Raw genomic sequence first — 17983 nt, forward strand, 5'->3', positions numbered from 1 at the left:
TTTTTGTCAAGGGAAAAACTGATCGAAGTGACCAGCAAGGTTTCTTTCGGGAATGACTATGCTTTGTAGCAATAAAAGTTCGATTATGACATCACGGTATGTCGGCTGAGTACTTACTAGCAAGAATTGGTAAGGAAGGCAGTAAGGTCCGAGGTGACTGCCAGGACATAAAAAAATGATGGATTTTATAAAGCAGTGTTGAGACCAGGTTGCTGTAATACGTTTTAGAGGTCACATGAACTAGGTGACCTCTATCAGTCGCCTGGATAAAGTGCGAGACTGCCGATGAGCTCAGAATACATGCTGGTAGGCGATCAGTTTCAAACAGACGTGATGCGATAGATGCAGTAAGTTCCCCACCCAACCATGCACTGATGTCTCCTCGCATGGTGACGAAACGTTTGTAAGCAGGTTGCCAAGCTCGGCGAACAGATCAGCGGAAAACGGAATTATTGGAATAACTGACCGTTTGAGAGGTTGCACTGATGTTCGCATGGTGACGAAACGTTTGTAAGCAGGTTGCCAAGCTCGGCGAACAGATCAGCGGAAAACGGAATTATTGGAATAACTGACCGTTTGAGAGGTTAAGGAATGAATTTCTGGCATGGTATATCTATGATCTTACGGGGTGGGTAGATTATGTGTGAAGTTAACGCCAGTCATTTGGGTTGAGTCTACTGGAGTATTACAGTCGTCCACCAAGACATGCCTCTCCAAAAAGAGGCAGCCCCCGTCAGGCACACCGCCAAGAGAACATCGTGGAAAAATGTTATATTCGGCCCTTCCTAAGGGCAGAGACTAGTCACGGAGATTGTACACTAGTTAGTCATGGGCTCCATGTATAGTTGATTGTCGACATAGAGAGTAATGCAGCCAGTAGCTTAACAAAATGTCCTACTGTGACAAAACCTGTGTGCTCTAAAACGACTAGTGTGCTTATTTGTAGGGTGGTTCAAAAGTGTGGAGCTACATATGAGGAACAAGAAGCCAGAAATACAACCCACCGGTATATGATCACTCCAAGTGGTGGAAAGTGGAGCTAAGTGACAGTCTAGCGTAGTCGCTAACACTGCGTCTGCGTAGGATAACGGTCTAGACTGTTTGCTATCCTCTGTGCAGTGCGAACGCCCAGAACCGACTGTACCGACAGACAGGCGTGAAGACGGACGTGATCCGTACTGTTCATCATGGGTTATCGGCTCAAAGGTGGCATCGCGGTTGGCTCCTGGAGAAGTGGACGGTCGATATTTGGAAATTCGGAACGGAGTTAACTGGTTTGCCGAATTAGCATCGGGCTGATTTGATCTGCAGTTGTGCTCTGAATCCGAATCCGGCATTGAGAATTTGATACACGCATCAAGCGACCTGTTGGACTGAACGTCATCGATGCAAAGACCATTGGTCAAACGCCCGTTCTTATGGTCCGAACCCGAATCCAGTGCGTCTACGCCCGAAGGTTCAACACCACCAACGGCTGTCAACATGTCACCACGAGAATCCTCCAACTGAATATGAGCAAATCAAAAGGAATGAGAAGGAATATAGGTTCAGACCATATGAAGAATAAGCCAAAACCATTTGTGTATTTTGTCAAATGGAGTGGACGTTCACAAGGTGACCCGTAGCGTTGCGAACTAGCCCGCGAACAAGACTACAGATACTGAGAATCCCTGGCAAGTTCGCTGCTGAACCAATTAGACGAGCTTTTATTGTTGTGACTCAGTAGCACCAGCTGGAGAGCTGCAGTTCCTAGGTTTCCGTTTACGGACTGTCNTCAGTAGCATCAGCTGGAGAGCTGCAGTTCCTAGGTTTCCGTTTACGGACTGTCTTTCCTGATGATCTACTTACTGAGACCTGAATAGCTACAGAATGGCCTTCCGTTTCAGTTCAGCTCAACTGCCCACTTCAATCACAAGATTTTTGTCACTCTTCAGCTAAAACAATATTCATTTCTGCAAACTAACTGTTACCCGTTAGGTCGATGTGTACTCTGGTCATAGGACCGCCAAGGGAAAGTACACACAATTTATTAACTGATCTTCCTGCACCTTTCAGAGCAAACGTACAGCTAACTTCTTGGTCGACGGCATTTAGATTGAATCGAGTGTCCGAACAAACGCATATATACACAAGAATGGCTGTGTGGACTCTTTGAGCAGCTGAACAGCTGAACTGGGAATGTGGGTCATGGGAGGGAAAGGGACCTTCCAAACCTGAGGATTATGGTGATAACTCAGACCTTACGGCAACATAGTAACTGTAGATGAAATATCCCATATCTGGAACCTGTTTGTAAAGGTTTTTGGCAGAAAACCTACTTTATTAGTTTGGACTAGAAACTATGTTATCAGGTGAGTGTTAGACTGATCAGATACCAGAGTAAGAGGCGTTTAGAAAACGAAGCTGCATCGAAAATACTTCGAAACTTCCAAATCGACTTAACAAGCGTCTCAGAAAGGAAAGTGGACTCTAACCACAGCGCAAGTCTTACGTTAGCCATAAGACGAACATGCGATTGACAGTTGTGCTGGAGTAAAACCACATGTTGCAGATGAATGATGTGGCAGGAAGATGGTAGGATAGTGTGCAAGACAGTTGAAACGGAAACGGACAAAAAAGAGAGCAGCGACACCAAGCTCAATAAGAAGACAGAGGCGGTGATCAGACGGTTGAATCGTGGAAGCGCCGTTTTTGGATCCGGCAATAAGTCTTACGTTGAATCGAAATGTACTGTAAAACAGCGTTGGACAAACACACGCATCGAAATGGAGTAGGCGCAACTCGATGAAGAAACAAGGTCCACTTGCTGTCTGGCGGGGATTAAAAAAGTAAATTATAACGAAACGAACGCAGCCAGTTGTCGAATATTGAATTCACACACATCAGTCCCAGCTATATGATTCATTCGCTATGTAATCGACTCAACCGATTGAACATGACTCGTGCATGTGTCTGTTGTCTTATTCAGGATTAGAAATACTTCTGTGCCATGATAATTTATTGAACGGCTTACGTACAAGCCGCAAATGAGCTTCATTAACATTCAGAAGTACGGAGTTCTTGACGCCGCGAATGCCATCAAAATTGTCTTCGGAATGATCCAGCCAAATAAGACATTTGTACAAACCGCACATGTGAGATGTAACACCAGCTTTTTTTTACAGATGGAGACCAAGTTTTGCCAGCCGAAATGCACCACGTGAACTTATCGAAGGGATGACGTGCTTATTCGACTTGATGAACACAGTAGCCGCACACGACCATAAGTGTCCTAATGATATTTACCATGTCCCTGTATGTCCGGGTGATGTGCTGTGGGACTAAGCAAAAGCGAAGTGTGGGAAAATAAGTGCACGTTCATGAAAACATCGGCGCGTCACAGAAATGTACAAATGTACTGACAATGTACAAAATTCTTCAATCAAGGCTTTGTTCTGTAAGTGAGATCAGTCTATGCTTGCTTCCTTGGAATCATCATCAGTGCGCATCTCACGAAACTCTGGGAGGTTCGAACCCGCGGCCTTCCAGTCCGTGGTCCATCACTTAATCTTTCGGCTCGGAGCAGCTGAATAGCAGGGTGAACAGCTCTCACTTAGCCAGGATATAGCACTGCTTATCCTTCAATCATAAAAACCAAATCACGTGGTCCCGTATTGACCGGTTCCTCGAGTGACAACTTCTCAGACAGAATTTTCACATGTCGGGTGAACTTTACTCTTCCTCAGAGCCACTGACAAAATGATGGTGGTATGGGAGGACTCGGTAATTTTCGATCGAGATGTCGTTCCATCACTGAAGTCAACCTACCCTCTGAATTTTGTGGGATGAAACAGTGCTTCTCGGCTTTTAGGTATAGATTTGCTTCACCGACAGGACAAGAACTATATTTAAATTCCCAAATCTTCTCACATTACAGTTGTAGCAAGTACCTGATGAAGTCCCCTAAACACGTAACACCTGAAAGGCGAGAAAAATCATCAATAGTTTAGCGAAACTCGAAAGTAGTTGACCTGTCACACTGAAAGCACCTATCTCTTATAGCGCACAAATGGTCTGATTGGGAGTTTTAAGCTCCCAGATTGGGGGATTTTGAACAGTGTGGACTAAAACGCTCTAACCATAAGAAAGAAAAGCATGAAGTCAGGCACAAGGCTAGACGAGATAAAGAATTGGCACCGGACGTACGATATGAGTAAGAGACACTCAGCGACCATGGCTGGTCATACAAAACATATTCTGCGGCATCACTAATTGTGTTATCAAAGGTATAACAGCCAAAGTGAACTATTTGCCAGTGTTAACGTAATCAAAAACATGCACTGGGTTCGGCAAGGAACGAGCTAAAACTACGGACCAAAAGCGTTTGTTCCACTCGTTCCACATTTCACAACTAGGACATTAGTCACGCAACTGATGGGGCCAGCGAAGAGTCAAGCGAAGGCAAACGCTCAAACTAGAGTCCACCCGGAGCTCTCTCTCTCTCTGAAGAGTCTGCTCTCAAAGACACCTCGTTGATTACTCTGAAGAGTTGCTCTCAAAGACACCTCGTTGATTACCTAAACGACGTATATTAGAGGGAAGGTTGTCCCTGGAGCCCATTTCCCAAATCCCCATAAAAATTACCAACAATTTCCTACAAAGGATATTCGAAGCATCTTTTGGTTCAGTGAGATGACGAGCTCTTCACTCCCAGTTCATACCTTACAAGTCCATAAAACTCTGGGAAGAAACAAGTGTGCGAACGCGTGTTGTATCCAAGCGGGGCAGTGCGACATAGTAATTAATGCACTATGCATGAGCCATTCAGTCTTGATGAGCCCTAACAAGATCGAGCCTTTAGAGTAATGTACACTCCACAAATAGGCTCTCTCGTGGAACTTTGCTGAATATGACAATTCCTGACGTAAAACAAATGGAAATAGCTCTTGAGTCTGTTCAAATCAAATAAACAGTTTTGGACAGTTTTAGCCTATTTAAGTTATTTTCCCTGTGCTTGCTTCAGGTAATTTATAAACCACATTTTAAATGTTGTTCATCAGAAAGGCATTTAAATGAATGACGGAATCGCTTACACGTTTTGTGAGGGTGAGTGAAAACGAGGCATAGTCGCCGTAATCCAGATGCTGTACGGATAACGAGCAATGTAAATTTAGCAAGTGTGAACATAATTTACAGGTGGATGCAGCCTGATTCCGATTTACAGTGATTCTCTGTAATACTGACACTTTCCAGAATGAATTCTTTTGGTCCAGACTAATATTTACCACTAAATTTCCCCTATGTAAAAAACGTCCGACCAAAAATGGCTTTGTATAGGTACTGCATAGTGCCACACTCCCAAAAACGCACTGATGATGTCACCTCGATTGGTAATGAGACGTTGGCAATCGAATTGCCCAGCTCAGCGAACAAACCAACGACCACATAATGCAGATTGTTTTCGCAACCCAAATTTTTCACACACGACTAGTACGGTATGACAAACCCATAACAATCTCATTGTTTAAATACACAGAGACGCCATCTGGGCCATCCATTTTGCCTGAATTTTTCGGTTCCCTTATACCATTCGCCACACAGGTCCGTGCACCAATGGCACGCTCACGAAAGTAGGTTTCATTTCGCTACGAGGATGCGAAAATTTATCTGTTCGTTTACTTCGGTTGACTGTTTTATTGGAAACCCTCTGTGGCGGTGCAGGGTAGTAGGACGTGTAATTTTTGTTTACGGTTTTGGGACATAGCAAAGTACATCCATCGTCATATGGTTCAGTCGACTGTTCTAACCCAGGTCACTGTGCGATTTCCGATAGTGCCGCCAAAATGCACTTTAGAATTTACGGGCACATGAGAGTTTGACAACAAACTCATGAGATTTAGAGCAAAATGGAAAGTGTATTGATGGATCCATCGCGCGTATTCGACCCACTGCTAAAATGAACTATGCTATACGTTTGCCATGGATGGTCCACATATTTGGCGAATCTGGAAGCATGAGACCCTTGAACGAAGGGATACTCAAGCTTAATCGATTCGACTCGGCAACAGATCTAGCCGAGGTGATTGGAAACCCGAGTTCCGCAATGCGCGTAAACGCAGATGGATACCGTAGGTAGAACCGAACACGGTAGTAACATATAATTCACAAGCGGATCAACACAAACTGAGAGAACATACGAGCATAGCAGATGACAGTTCTACCAGACGGTGATCCAATGATGTACTGGATCAGTCTGTGGTCATCGACCTATAGACCATACAGTCGGACTGTCTGGCTAAAGTTAACCTGTCACTGTATGGTGGACTTATGTTGAGTGAGGTTCATAAAGGACATCTGGTGATGGCATCTTATTACGATGTACTGCTCAGATGCCTTAGTCCCGTTGTTGTCACAAAATGTGGCTGCCCTGTCTTCGATACTTAAGAAGTTTGCAGAATGTTCCCATCTTTGCCCTTTCTTTCCACTAGTTACCAAGGTATTCTTCATTAGGATTGTATGGTAGTTAAGCATCAGCATTTATTGTTGGTGTTAATGATGACGAGACGCGCCTAGACATACAATATGATCTCTGTAGCACATACCAAGTTGTAAATTTCTACTGCTTAAGAAAACTGCTGCGATTACTGAATGTGTTTACATGACGTGGGACGGGTTTGGCGAGATATCAGGCGCACGGACCAGATACTGCTCTAGGCCAAAGATGCTGAATTGATTCCTTTTAGGTTCATGTTCGACAGAACTACGTCGATCGATTGTCGACCCACACTCAAATCACTAAGGATCTGCTCAGTGTACATAAGTTGTCGCTCGATACATTTGATTCTGGTACCCCCGGTTCACCCAGTGTTAGGACGCATCGGATAAGTTGTGTTCTTTGTTGTCTATTGGATCCCCGTCAACATGCCTTCACCCACAGAAAATCACAGAAAGGCATCCTCCTAGCTGCATGTATCTCGGTTTATGATGAGTTGAACAGGACGTGGCAACAGAGAGATGACCGTAAAGTGGAACTTTTGAGGAAGAATAAACGCTTGCCGAGTAATTCACTGTCTTCACAATGCAAAAGTGAATATCTCTAAAACACGCTTGGTGGGGACACAGAGTTCAAACAACTGGTGGTAAGCCAACAAAAAATAACATTCGTTCAGCCGTGACACTTATTTAGTGTCCAGCTCCTGCGCTACCTCGAAGGGAAGATGAGGCTGAGATATTGCCAGGAGCTACCGAGAAGTTGGGTTAGAAATACGGACCGTCCGGTCAATAAGTTCGCACCTTAACCACTGAGTTACCTCGAGCTCGGTTACTTGGTAACTACGAGATTGGTATCAATCAATTGGAAAAAGTTTGGAACCGATTGAGAAGTCATTGTTTCAGAAGAGCTTGGTAAACAATCGGTAGTTTTTATTTGGGCAACGTTAGCCGACAAGAGCTGTTAATTGACACTCAACGCTGATCTAGTGTGAAGAGGACTTACTGATTGGTTCCCCGTCTGTCTTATAACCTGGCCAATTTAGTGACCTGTTCACTTGGCCTGATGAAGCTTTTGTGTCAAAAGCGAAACGTTGCCCAAATAAAAACTACCGATTGTTTACCAAGCTCTTCTGATACGAGATTGGTAATTTAACTGAAATTTTGAATCGTGTACTTTATCTTCTAGAGTCTGATGACAAAAATACATACGGAGCAACTCAGCTTTTTATAGCCTGTTTGCCAGTATGCTAACTAGAAATTATCATGGTACTTTGTGAGCCAATTTGTATCCATTGTTAGCGATTCGTTAAAGAAAAACGAATCCATCGGGTTTCGCTAACGACTAACTGCAAATAGAGAAACCGGTCATGAGTTCAAAACCACAGCCAACCGTACGTGATCTCTTGTGATTATTGAAGAAAATTGCAGTTTAAACCTACGACATATCTCCACGCGACCGCGTCCGCAAGGATCGGTTGTGCTTACCATCGTTGACTCCTGATATTGATCATAATGCGTTTTCATCCAATGCTGCGGGTGGTACCACTAGCTACATATGGGCAGAAATTGGGTTTGTCTTTTGGTAATGACAAAAGCTAAGAAGGCAAGCAGATAGGGAACAAGGGCGGAGGAATTATCTTCTGCCAATCGTTTGGTGAGTGTCTTGAAACAGGCTTTTTGGGGCCTGGTTTCACGTAAGCCGACAAAAATGTGACTGGCTACGTGATAAGGAGCCGACCAATAGAGAAGGGCCTGGAAGAATAAGGGCGAGAAAACGAACTCCGTGCTTTTCGTGATCAACAGGAACGCGCCGGTTCATCCCAAGCTTTTGACAAACTGGACCCACACGGCTACCCCCTGAGTGATCCTACTTTTGTCCAAAACAAAAACACCCTAAAAAGAGACAACCCTTTTGAAATCAGTTGAGAGCTGGCCACTGAAATTTTTCGTCCGTTTTCGCCCCGCTTTGGGTCTTCTTCGAACAAAGGTGATGGGCGTGGATCTAAAGTAAATAAGCAGCAGGACAGGACAGACAAGCTTTGTTTTACACCGTCTTTTGATGCAAGCAGGAAATTGTAGTGAGACGGCACAAGAAAGGTCCGTAAGCATATATTTTCTTGTGTGATGTTTGCAGACCTTCAAGTGAAACAGTCGAAAGGAGTGAACTGTCAGAGGTTCAGATCCTTAGTTGCGCATCACCATCATCAGAAAGAGCAATATTGGTATTGATAACGGTGCTTCACTGCCGTACAACCACAAAATTGAGCAAGTTATATTTAAAGTCCTAGAGTGGGAAAAAGAGAAGAGCAGGTGAGGGAGGGGACCTAGTGCTGGCCAATTGCAACCATTTTGAGGTGCCTCCAAGCGCTCGATCAGACATGCGAGGGCATATTATTGATCAAAGGTCTGTTTTTGTGTTTGATGTAGGACACAACAGTTTCCAACAGTAGACACTCAGGATGACCGTTCACTACATTTACGGTCACGTCCGACCTGTTCACACATGACTCCAGAAATACCATATTTACTGTTTAGGCTGAAGGAAGCTACCAAGGTGACTCTGGGGGCTGATATTTGCCTCCCTTAACTGCCCAAGTACTCAAGAGATGGTGCTCTGAAGTCATGATTCCAGTGTTCTCGATCGCAATTGGTAGAAATGATGGGCTACTTTATCGACGGGAGTCAAGCGATTTTCCCTTGGGGGAGTTGCTCAAGGAATTTGTGCGGCACGACACGGACGGCAATAAATACCTCGATTCGTATACTTGGATCAAGTGCATCCACAGAGACCAGAATGCACTTGAGGGACAGTAGTCAAGCCACTATGAAGTCATCTATAGGGGAATCAGGCGTGGAAGAAAATGATGATCGGTGATGATTGACAAGCATGACCTAGATAGATGGGTTTGCTACGGGATGGGATGGAAAGAGGAAAATCACAGTAGATGGAATTGTGCCAGTCAAAGCTTGTATGGTTTTAAAATACATAACAGATTATCAATTTATCTGATTATTCTGTGAAGTGACAATTTAGCATGGAAACGTATGCACCCTTTACGGTATCAGTGAACATCAGACTGCCCTGCACACAGATACGAACGTAAATCCACTCAAAAGTGAATGATATAGTAAAAAAAATAGTGCGTGGGGGAAAACAGGCTCTCTGATACCGCAAGTAGAGTGAAGGGACAAATAATGGAGATTTAGAAGGAATGGAGAGGAAAAACTGCATAATTTATTGCGAACTTCACAGGAGTGCTATTTTTATTGGTAAATAAGAAGACGCGCCAACCTAAAATTCGCTGAATTTCGAGCTTAGTTCGAACTGGCCGTGTCAGCATCACACAACTCATGGTTTTTAGGAATTCTGGAGTAAAATAGCTGAGATGGTCGCAACTTTGGCAAAAAACAGAGTATCAAAAAGCTGAATTTTCTCGTCTGAACAAGAGCCTGTAAAATTCAGAAAGACAGATGGCACCATTGATTTTTCGCCCACTGATGGTATCGCTTGAGAGTGTACGAGAAGGTCGTCTCGGCATCGACAAACAAGGTATCCTTATCTGACACAGTTGGATAACCTTGAGCAGACTAAGTTCAAAGTTTTGCGTTCGGAATTTAAGTGCTCTAACCTCACCTCCGCTTCATCAGGGTTGGCAAGCTGAAACCTGGCAGATTTGCGCTGAGTTACTGCAATCCTCCTGTGATTCTCTGTAAACCAAAGCAAACGCTGCACAGAACTCACTAAACCGTGCAAAAGTTAACGTATATTAAATAGACATTTGGAAACTCATCACAGAGCCATTACCTGCACGGTACAACCGCGGATAAGACAAAATCTTTCCACTTCACTGATAACATCTCGCAACAGGGTAAAGCTCTCTTTCAGGCACAAAAAGATTACCCAAGTTCCATACAGGAGAACCTTCACATCCCCAGAACGACTCTTCAAATGCTCCAGAAGATGAGAGGGTATGCATTACAACATCCAAAACGAGTACATATACCTGACATTTCTTCCATTACCTTCAGACCGACGTGTCCCGTGTTCTGAACCACGACACAGGACCATGCAAGTCGTAATGAATAAACCTGCATTCGGACACATCTCAAGCGGATCCAGACACACTGCAACACTACAGATTCGAAGATTAAAAGAGAAAAACGGCTATACAAATTTCTCCAGAGAAATGGATACCCAGTCTGGAGACCACTCAGGAAGCTAAATACGACTAATACAAGAGCACAAAATGAAAGCAAACGAGTCACACTCCCATACATTAAGAACAGCTGTGAAATGATGGCAAGGCTCTTAAGACAGCACAGCAAGACGGTTACCTACAAACCTACGAACACACTGAGTAAGACATTATCGAAACCAAAAAGAGCATTGGATCCAATGATGAAGAATAATGTCATATACAAGATCTAATGTAAGGATTCCGACAAACGATTAGGATAAACCGGGAGGAAGATCTCGACCAGAATAGATGAACACAAGCTCGCTGCTAAAAGACACTAATCGAATTTCTCCCATCTCCATTCAGAAGGATCAGGAAGGACACGAGTTCGACTGAAATGGCGTTCGCGTACTCATCCAAGCAAGAACGAAGAACGTGAATTTATGGAAGCGTGGTACTAAACCGAACTCTACCGATAAAAATCGAAATTAACAACCCATAAGAGCACGAAAACGCCAGAATCACAGAGTAATACACTGCACGAGAAACCAATCGACTAATTCACAGAAGCAACAGGAAGCTCCGATTCAAACGGACGCAATTTGTTTGGAGGATGCGCCCAGCGAAAAAATCAGAGTCTAAAATTAACCTTTGGACGGATGGACATCAGCCGTTACAATGAAGAACATAGGGCAGCGCAACCAACCAACCAATCAGACCGCAACACAATGCAAACTGAAAACGAAACAAATCAAAGCAAAGGAGAAAACTGCTAAAAATGAAAAAAACGGGGATAACCAATAGACTCAAAACACAGATCACAACACAACAAACCTCATAAACGGGTCAACGAGTTCACGGGAACATCGCCTCCTAATTGGCCAATCAAGTTAAGAGATAACAGATAATCCCTAAAAGCCATAAAGACGCACGCAGCCAAAGAGAAAGTATCCACGCAAATGCGCATTAATGGTGATGGTGACGAAACGTTTGCAAGTCGAGTGCCAAGCTCGGCGAACAGACCAACGACCACATAAGCAACAAATAATATCCCGACAAGTGTTGTGGTACATGGGTCGATGGCCCAATTATCGGCCAATGTAGCCAGGTTCAGGATAGCACATTACTATCCAAGCCAACAAGTAATCAAAACGAATGAAAAGCAAACAGTGACTTCAGACACCACAAACTGTTTTCTACGTGCCTTCGAGGGAATCATTTCCACGAAGAATGTGTTCAGCACCAGAAGCTGCGTTGGTTGGGACGTGTTGCATATGCCGAACCATCGTTTGCCGAAGAGAGTGCTGTTTTCCATGCCCAATTCAGAGTGGCGTAAACAGAGAGGTGGCCAACCCTTGAGTTGGCAGAGGAGTATGAAGGAGATCACGAAACGCTTGGGTGCTGTCGGTGCTACTCGCCTTCCAGGATGGGGACCGCGTGATTCTCACTGTGCCTGGTTGGAGACACTACAAGATATGGCTGCGAACCGACGTCAGTGGCGTTCTTGTTGTCAGTTTCTATCCAGATCGCATGAGTGAATGCCTGGAGGTATAGGCACCTCGGAATGATTGTGGTAAGCTAGCACTAAGTCCTTCCCCGGTCTCTTTTCTTTACAATAAGGCTTTCAAACAAATCATAGTTGTACGGCAGTGAAGCATCGGTGTTGAACACTGATGTCACGCTGTCAATGATGATGAGGGAGAACGCAGTAGAAGACATTGTGTCTTGAGAACCACCTCTTCTTTCCAGTAATGAGTGATGTGCTTAAATATGAAACATGAAGGCAGAGAGCTGCCTTTCAATAGCTGTATGCGTGGTAAAGACTTGTGCATTATTGATATTAATCGCCGATGAGGTGCAATTTTTAATGAGGGTTCAGTATGAAAGTATAGCCCGTAAACCTGATGTTTTGAAGGCCGGGAATTCCACTCATATTTTGTTCGTTCGAGTGTTATTACCAGATCATTCAAGACTGCTGCTGTTACAGGCTACTAAAATAGTAAAATATGAGCGGCGCCGCCATATGTCGATGACGCATTCAAAAAATCTGATACTTGTCTATTAGTGTGGAAAAATCACTTGTGAAACATGGAAACGCCATACACTCGGCTGTGTGAAATGTCACAAGACCAGCGTGAGTGAGAAGAGACTTCTAACCATCATGAGTTGAGGGCTCAAACACTGCGTCATCTCACATGGTCGATAGCAGTGTTACAATATTTTGTCAAAAAGTCAGTTTCTGGGTCACCAAAGTCAACTGGACAGCAACCACTACTAGATTGCAAGCGCTAATCAGGTCGGCTAAACACATCATCGTTAGGTACATCTGTTGTAAGGTTAATAAATACGTAGTTGTGTGCAAAACCAATTACGATGCAAAGCGACTGACTTTTTCCAAGTTGACGCATAGAGGGATTAAGGACGATTAAGTTATGTATTCAAGCTTATTAACATCGAGAGCAGGGGACGAGTGGAAGTTAACCCAACTGTGTTCACAAAATTGACCATAAAACTAGTTCGCACAGATTCAGACAATATGTGGAGGTCAGTTACCACCTCCTTTTCGCCTAAAAACTTGATGAAACAGAATCGATATTTTACATGAGATCAAAACTAAACTTCCAGTGTGCGTATGTGTACGCACGTATGCATGTATTCATACTATACACAAATAGGCACATATGATTTTCATAATGCGGTCTCATGTAAATTTGGTTCTCGGCTCAGGACTCGTCTAACCGTTATCGACAGCGTAACATCAGTGTTCAACACTGACACCCCGTGTGCGTACAACTGTGATTTATTTGAAAGCCTTATTATGAAGAAAAGAATAAAGGTGGACGGGGAATGGACTTAGCGCTAGCTTACCACACCTCAATACACTTTTTCAGGCAATATGGATAGAAACTGACAACTGATAACAAGAACGCCATTGACATCGATTAGTAGCCACATTTTGCAGCGTCCTCAACCAGGCACAGTGGGGTCATGCGGTCTCCATCCTCGAAGGCCAGTAGCACCAACAGCACCTAAACCTTTCGTAATCTCCTTAATGCCCCTATCTGCTTCCACCACTCTGAATTAGGCAGGAGAAATAGCACTCTTCAGCCTTTCCTTACAGATGTGTAGGTAAATGCCGACAAGGTCCTTATGCAAGATTTACCGTCTGCTGTTGCACTTTTGTTGTTTATCGTTTGCACAAAGGTCTGTAATGATGAACTTCTCTATTTCATGAAAGACATCCCTCAAAAAAGCATACCTCCAGCAGCGGCATGATCATTTACTTTCAGTATTGGTCAATCGAAAAGTACGCATGTTTTTCGCAGGATTACACATCATCTGAACATAGCCGATAGTCGCCAGACATACACTCACACAGAATGCACAACAACGGCTTTTCCGGGACCGAGGTAATGGAACCACCTCTACAGATGCACATCCAGTTAATCCACATAGAAAAGCGCCACTTCGGAAAATGACGCGCTACATGGTGGGTCCCAGGCAAAATTGCAATAACATGGGCATAAAAGCGAAGGAAAGGACAACCTGGGAGAGAGAACAGTGAATCGGGAGAAGCTACGAAGTTTAGAAGATTCATCGGATCGCAAAAAGGGGATGGCGTAGAATGTGACTAAGTTTTATTTGGACAACAGGCGAGAAATTATGGTGAAGTAAACCGAACATATGGGCAGCGGGAAAAACTAAAGCAAGGCGTAAGATTTGAATGAACTGTAAAGAAGCCCATGGAACCAACCTGATCACATAATCTAGCGTAACTAGAATCAAGGGTAAATCTTATGTCTCAAATTATATCTTGTCCGAAGCGCTATGAAGGCCACCTGTTGTTTTTTATCATCCCCATTCCCACCCAACATAAGAAACTGAAGTTTTCAAAGTTCAACAGGGTACGGAACATTTTAGGGTCACTTTAAATTATCCACTCAGTGGACAACCCTAGCTCAACTCGACATGCATCATACCCACAACTTCAACCACTGGTTAACGCACACTGGTGAGGTGTCTCCGATCTGAATGAGACCACTGTCCATTTACGTTCCTTGAAATAGGGGAGAATGATAACTGCAGATAGGGAAAATTTGTGTCTGCAAAAATGCTCAAATGAGCAGCGGATGGCCAGATAGAGATGACGGAGGAGCCACTGGGTATCGTCTAAAAGCGCACGATTATTGCAGAAGGCCTCTCAAAGCAAGCCTCTGTTGATCGTATTTAACCAGGTGACAAGTAGTTCGGATAGCAAAAGGCCAGTAAATTTGAACGTGAAGGTCAGGCGCATCCAGTAAGTGCTCTGACTTCGTCCAAAATGATGACTGACTGAAACGCATTTCCAACGCACGTATTCGAGTGGGGTCGTAAGTGAAAAAGTAATGCTGGGTAATGAGGCAAAGTGCGATCTGGGTGACCTAAATGGCCTAGGTCACTTTTAGCGCGACATAAGAAACCTCAAAATACATGGCAACCAGAGTCAGAGGGAGAGGGTGAGATGGCCGAATTTACTGACCGGAAGGTCCGTGGTTCGAACCTGACCTCTGCCTCTCGACTTCCCCTGTCTAGGCTTGGGCAACCTGACAGTATCCCAGCCCTCGTGCAACCTTCGGGTGGCGTAGCAGAGTCAGAGAGACACATCATTGTCTAGGACACCATTCTTGCTCATCAGAATTCGCGAGCTAGACCTGATTGCATCTGACTTCATTTGAATCAAGAATTTGGAAGGTATGGTTTGATTTATGGATTCTTTAGTCTAAGGTCCGAAATCGACCTCAACAGAATACTTCCGGCTGGGTGAAGAGTACCGGTTGATAATTTTGCTTGGCGTTCCTCATAACCAATTGGTGAACACAGCACGCTTAAAACAGATGAATAGTATGCAACATAATTAGCAGCTTAGTGCCGAGCAAAAGAATGATAAGGTGAGCAAAAGTTCGTTAATAATGTTGTCGCACACTTTCCGCAACGATCACCAGATCAACCGCCCCCATCATTGTTATCTAAGTAGTACGGGTTCGTGAATCAAGGTCTGTCTATACGGACCAGACTTTGCAGGTCAATCATGTGCACCAGCACAAACGTGTGCGCCCGGACACGCGCTCACCGAGTTCGTTGCATACTTTGTGAAAACAACACAAGTGTACTGTTATGGGATCGTTAGTGGAGTCGTCTTAATCAATAAGACGTGCAGCACATGAACCAAATCGGACGAGTGAAAAGTAAGTTGTTAGAACATTTCCTCTGTTGCAACAAATGAATGAGAAACTGAATTGCTACTTCAGACACGGACGATCGAAAAAGCGATTGCTGCAGTGATACGGTGTTTTTTGCTCGCCAAATACTCCCACTTTCGCACAAATCGGGCCTTAACGGAGGAGACTCAACTGAATTCCGGTTGGACCTCTAGTTTATGATATTCTTCAACTAAACGCGCTGCACAAAGGACACCTCGCATTTTAGTATGTATGATATTCGAGATATTGTGGTATATTTTCTTCAAGGAGACCTTGCCCAGTCGGTAGATGATCCCAATGCCGTCAGAAGCCAAAACGAGAAGGCGCATTGGTACACGGTTTAAAGAACGAATGTGGAACTTGAAACCAAGTGACCAGTACGCTTTCCAAACCAACAAAAAGTGGATCATATAAAAGTTGAAAACGAAATAGTTCTGGCCTAGTTTCGGCTACCATAGGGTGAGTGAAAGCCCTACCACACGCACGGCAAAGTCCACTCCTATCAGGGCACACGCATATCGACTCATTTGATTGAACGATTGTGAAGTTTGCAAGGTGAATTCTATCTGTTACTTTGTATGAGAAAAGAAACACGCAGAGTTTGGATAAGTAGACGGCAGGTAGAACTTACAGCCCTGTTGTAATGCGCCTTGGTTCGTCTCTTTGTTGTCGCACACGTACGTCGAGATCGCGTAGCTTTATCATCCGATATGTGTGTGGAAGACGCCTTGAGTCGATCCGCGTTGGTATGTTGCGTATACAGCTGCAAACGAAATTAAACAGTAGAGTCAAACAGTAGCTTTGATTGGAAACAACGGTAGAGTTGGAGACAAATTTTAGACCTATCTGTCTTCAGAGGAGCGAGCCGGCAGTTAGGCAAAGTCTGGACTGAATAAATGAGGAAGAAGTATAGACAATGGTGAAAACCGCGAGTCTTTTCCATTTGCACAACAAATACATAACATACTGCAGAATAAAGGGAAAAATAATAACATCTTAGAGTTCTGCAATTTTACAGCTCGAGATAGCTCAGTGGTTAAGGCGCCAGCTTACGGACAGGAAGGTTCATGGTTCGATCCTAACCTCAGCACCTCGACTGCTTGCGTCTAGGCTTGGGCAACCTGACAGTATCTCAGCCCTCGTGCCTCCTTCCGTTGGCATGGCAGATAGGCACCAAAATAATGCTACAGCTATATGATTACTATTTCTTGCTTGTTATAATATGTAATAAACAAAGATCGGCCAAAACTTATTGAGCAACTTGCAATACTACCTAATCACAACAATAGTTCAGTATCTCAAATATCGATCTCAGTAAGCCTTGCAGCGTCCAGGACTGGTTTGAGCTGAGTGGCCTCCAAGTAACTCGGTGTGAGTGATTGTGCTGGAGGTTCGTATTGGTCTGGAACAGACCAAACAACTGAAAAAGTCGCTGCTCATTGTCAGTACCACCTAACTTGGTTTCTTCAGAGCTTATTCTAACTTGGGTGTTCAATCATCCACCAGGATTACTATATCCGTTCTTCTTGCAGACCGAAGCAGCAACGATAGAATCCGGCTAAAACAAGTCCTTATACGCAGAACTGCAATCTGTCGGAACGTACACTGATACGAGAAATAAAAAAACGTTTACCGAACTGACTTCCATTGATCCTAATTGGATCACACAACCGTACAACACAAAGACGTCTGTTTACTATGATTCATTCTGTTAAAGCGCTTTTAGTCCTATGGTTAAGTGCAACTCCCAAAGTTTGCATACTACTACGTCAGGATCACCACATACCGAAGAGCGAAAATTGGAACATACGAGCTCGTCCCAAGCGGCTTGAGGAACGCGACAGAAGTGGCGTCTCCTGTTTTTCGAAAGTGACCTCACTAATACAGCTATTTATACAAAACGAAGCTCAGGGATCCGATTTATCAATCCGAGAATTGAAAAACAGATTCGTGACTATTGTCAAGAGAAAAGGCGGCTTTTCGACCTGGACACGGGAGTTTTGCTTGCATTTTCAATGAGATACAACAATTATCCAAGTCCCCACCTTGGGTATAAACACCATTTCTGCAGAGTTACAAGCTTCTCGAACCATA

General features: G+C 44.0%; 2 protein-coding genes across 2 annotated transcripts in view; one reads left to right on the forward strand and one right to left on the reverse strand.

Moving 5' to 3' along the window:
- Positions 1–17983, reverse strand: part of T265_06988 (hypothetical protein) — a gene marked incomplete at both ends in the record, with an annotated part of 34318 nt that overhangs the window by 2313 nt on the left and 14022 nt on the right. The window contains 2 exons of the mRNA XM_009172405.1: positions 998–1505; positions 16521–16652. Of these exons, the coding sequence (XP_009170669.1) occupies positions 998–1505; positions 16521–16652 (640 nt within the window). The remainder of the gene's footprint in view (positions 1–997; positions 1506–16520; positions 16653–17983) is intronic.
- T265_06989 (hypothetical protein) lies at positions 5936–6115 on the forward strand (the record flags this gene model as incomplete). Its single annotated transcript, XM_009172406.1, has 1 exon — positions 5936–6115. The coding sequence occupies one exon, from the start codon at positions 5936–5938 to the stop codon at positions 6113–6115; it is 180 nt and encodes a 59-aa protein (XP_009170670.1).

The sequence above is a fragment of the Opisthorchis viverrini genome, assembly GCF_000715545.1.
Source record: "Opisthorchis viverrini unplaced genomic scaffold opera_v5_153, whole genome shotgun sequence".
Lineage (NCBI taxonomy): Eukaryota > Metazoa > Platyhelminthes > Trematoda > Opisthorchiida > Opisthorchiidae > Opisthorchis > Opisthorchis viverrini.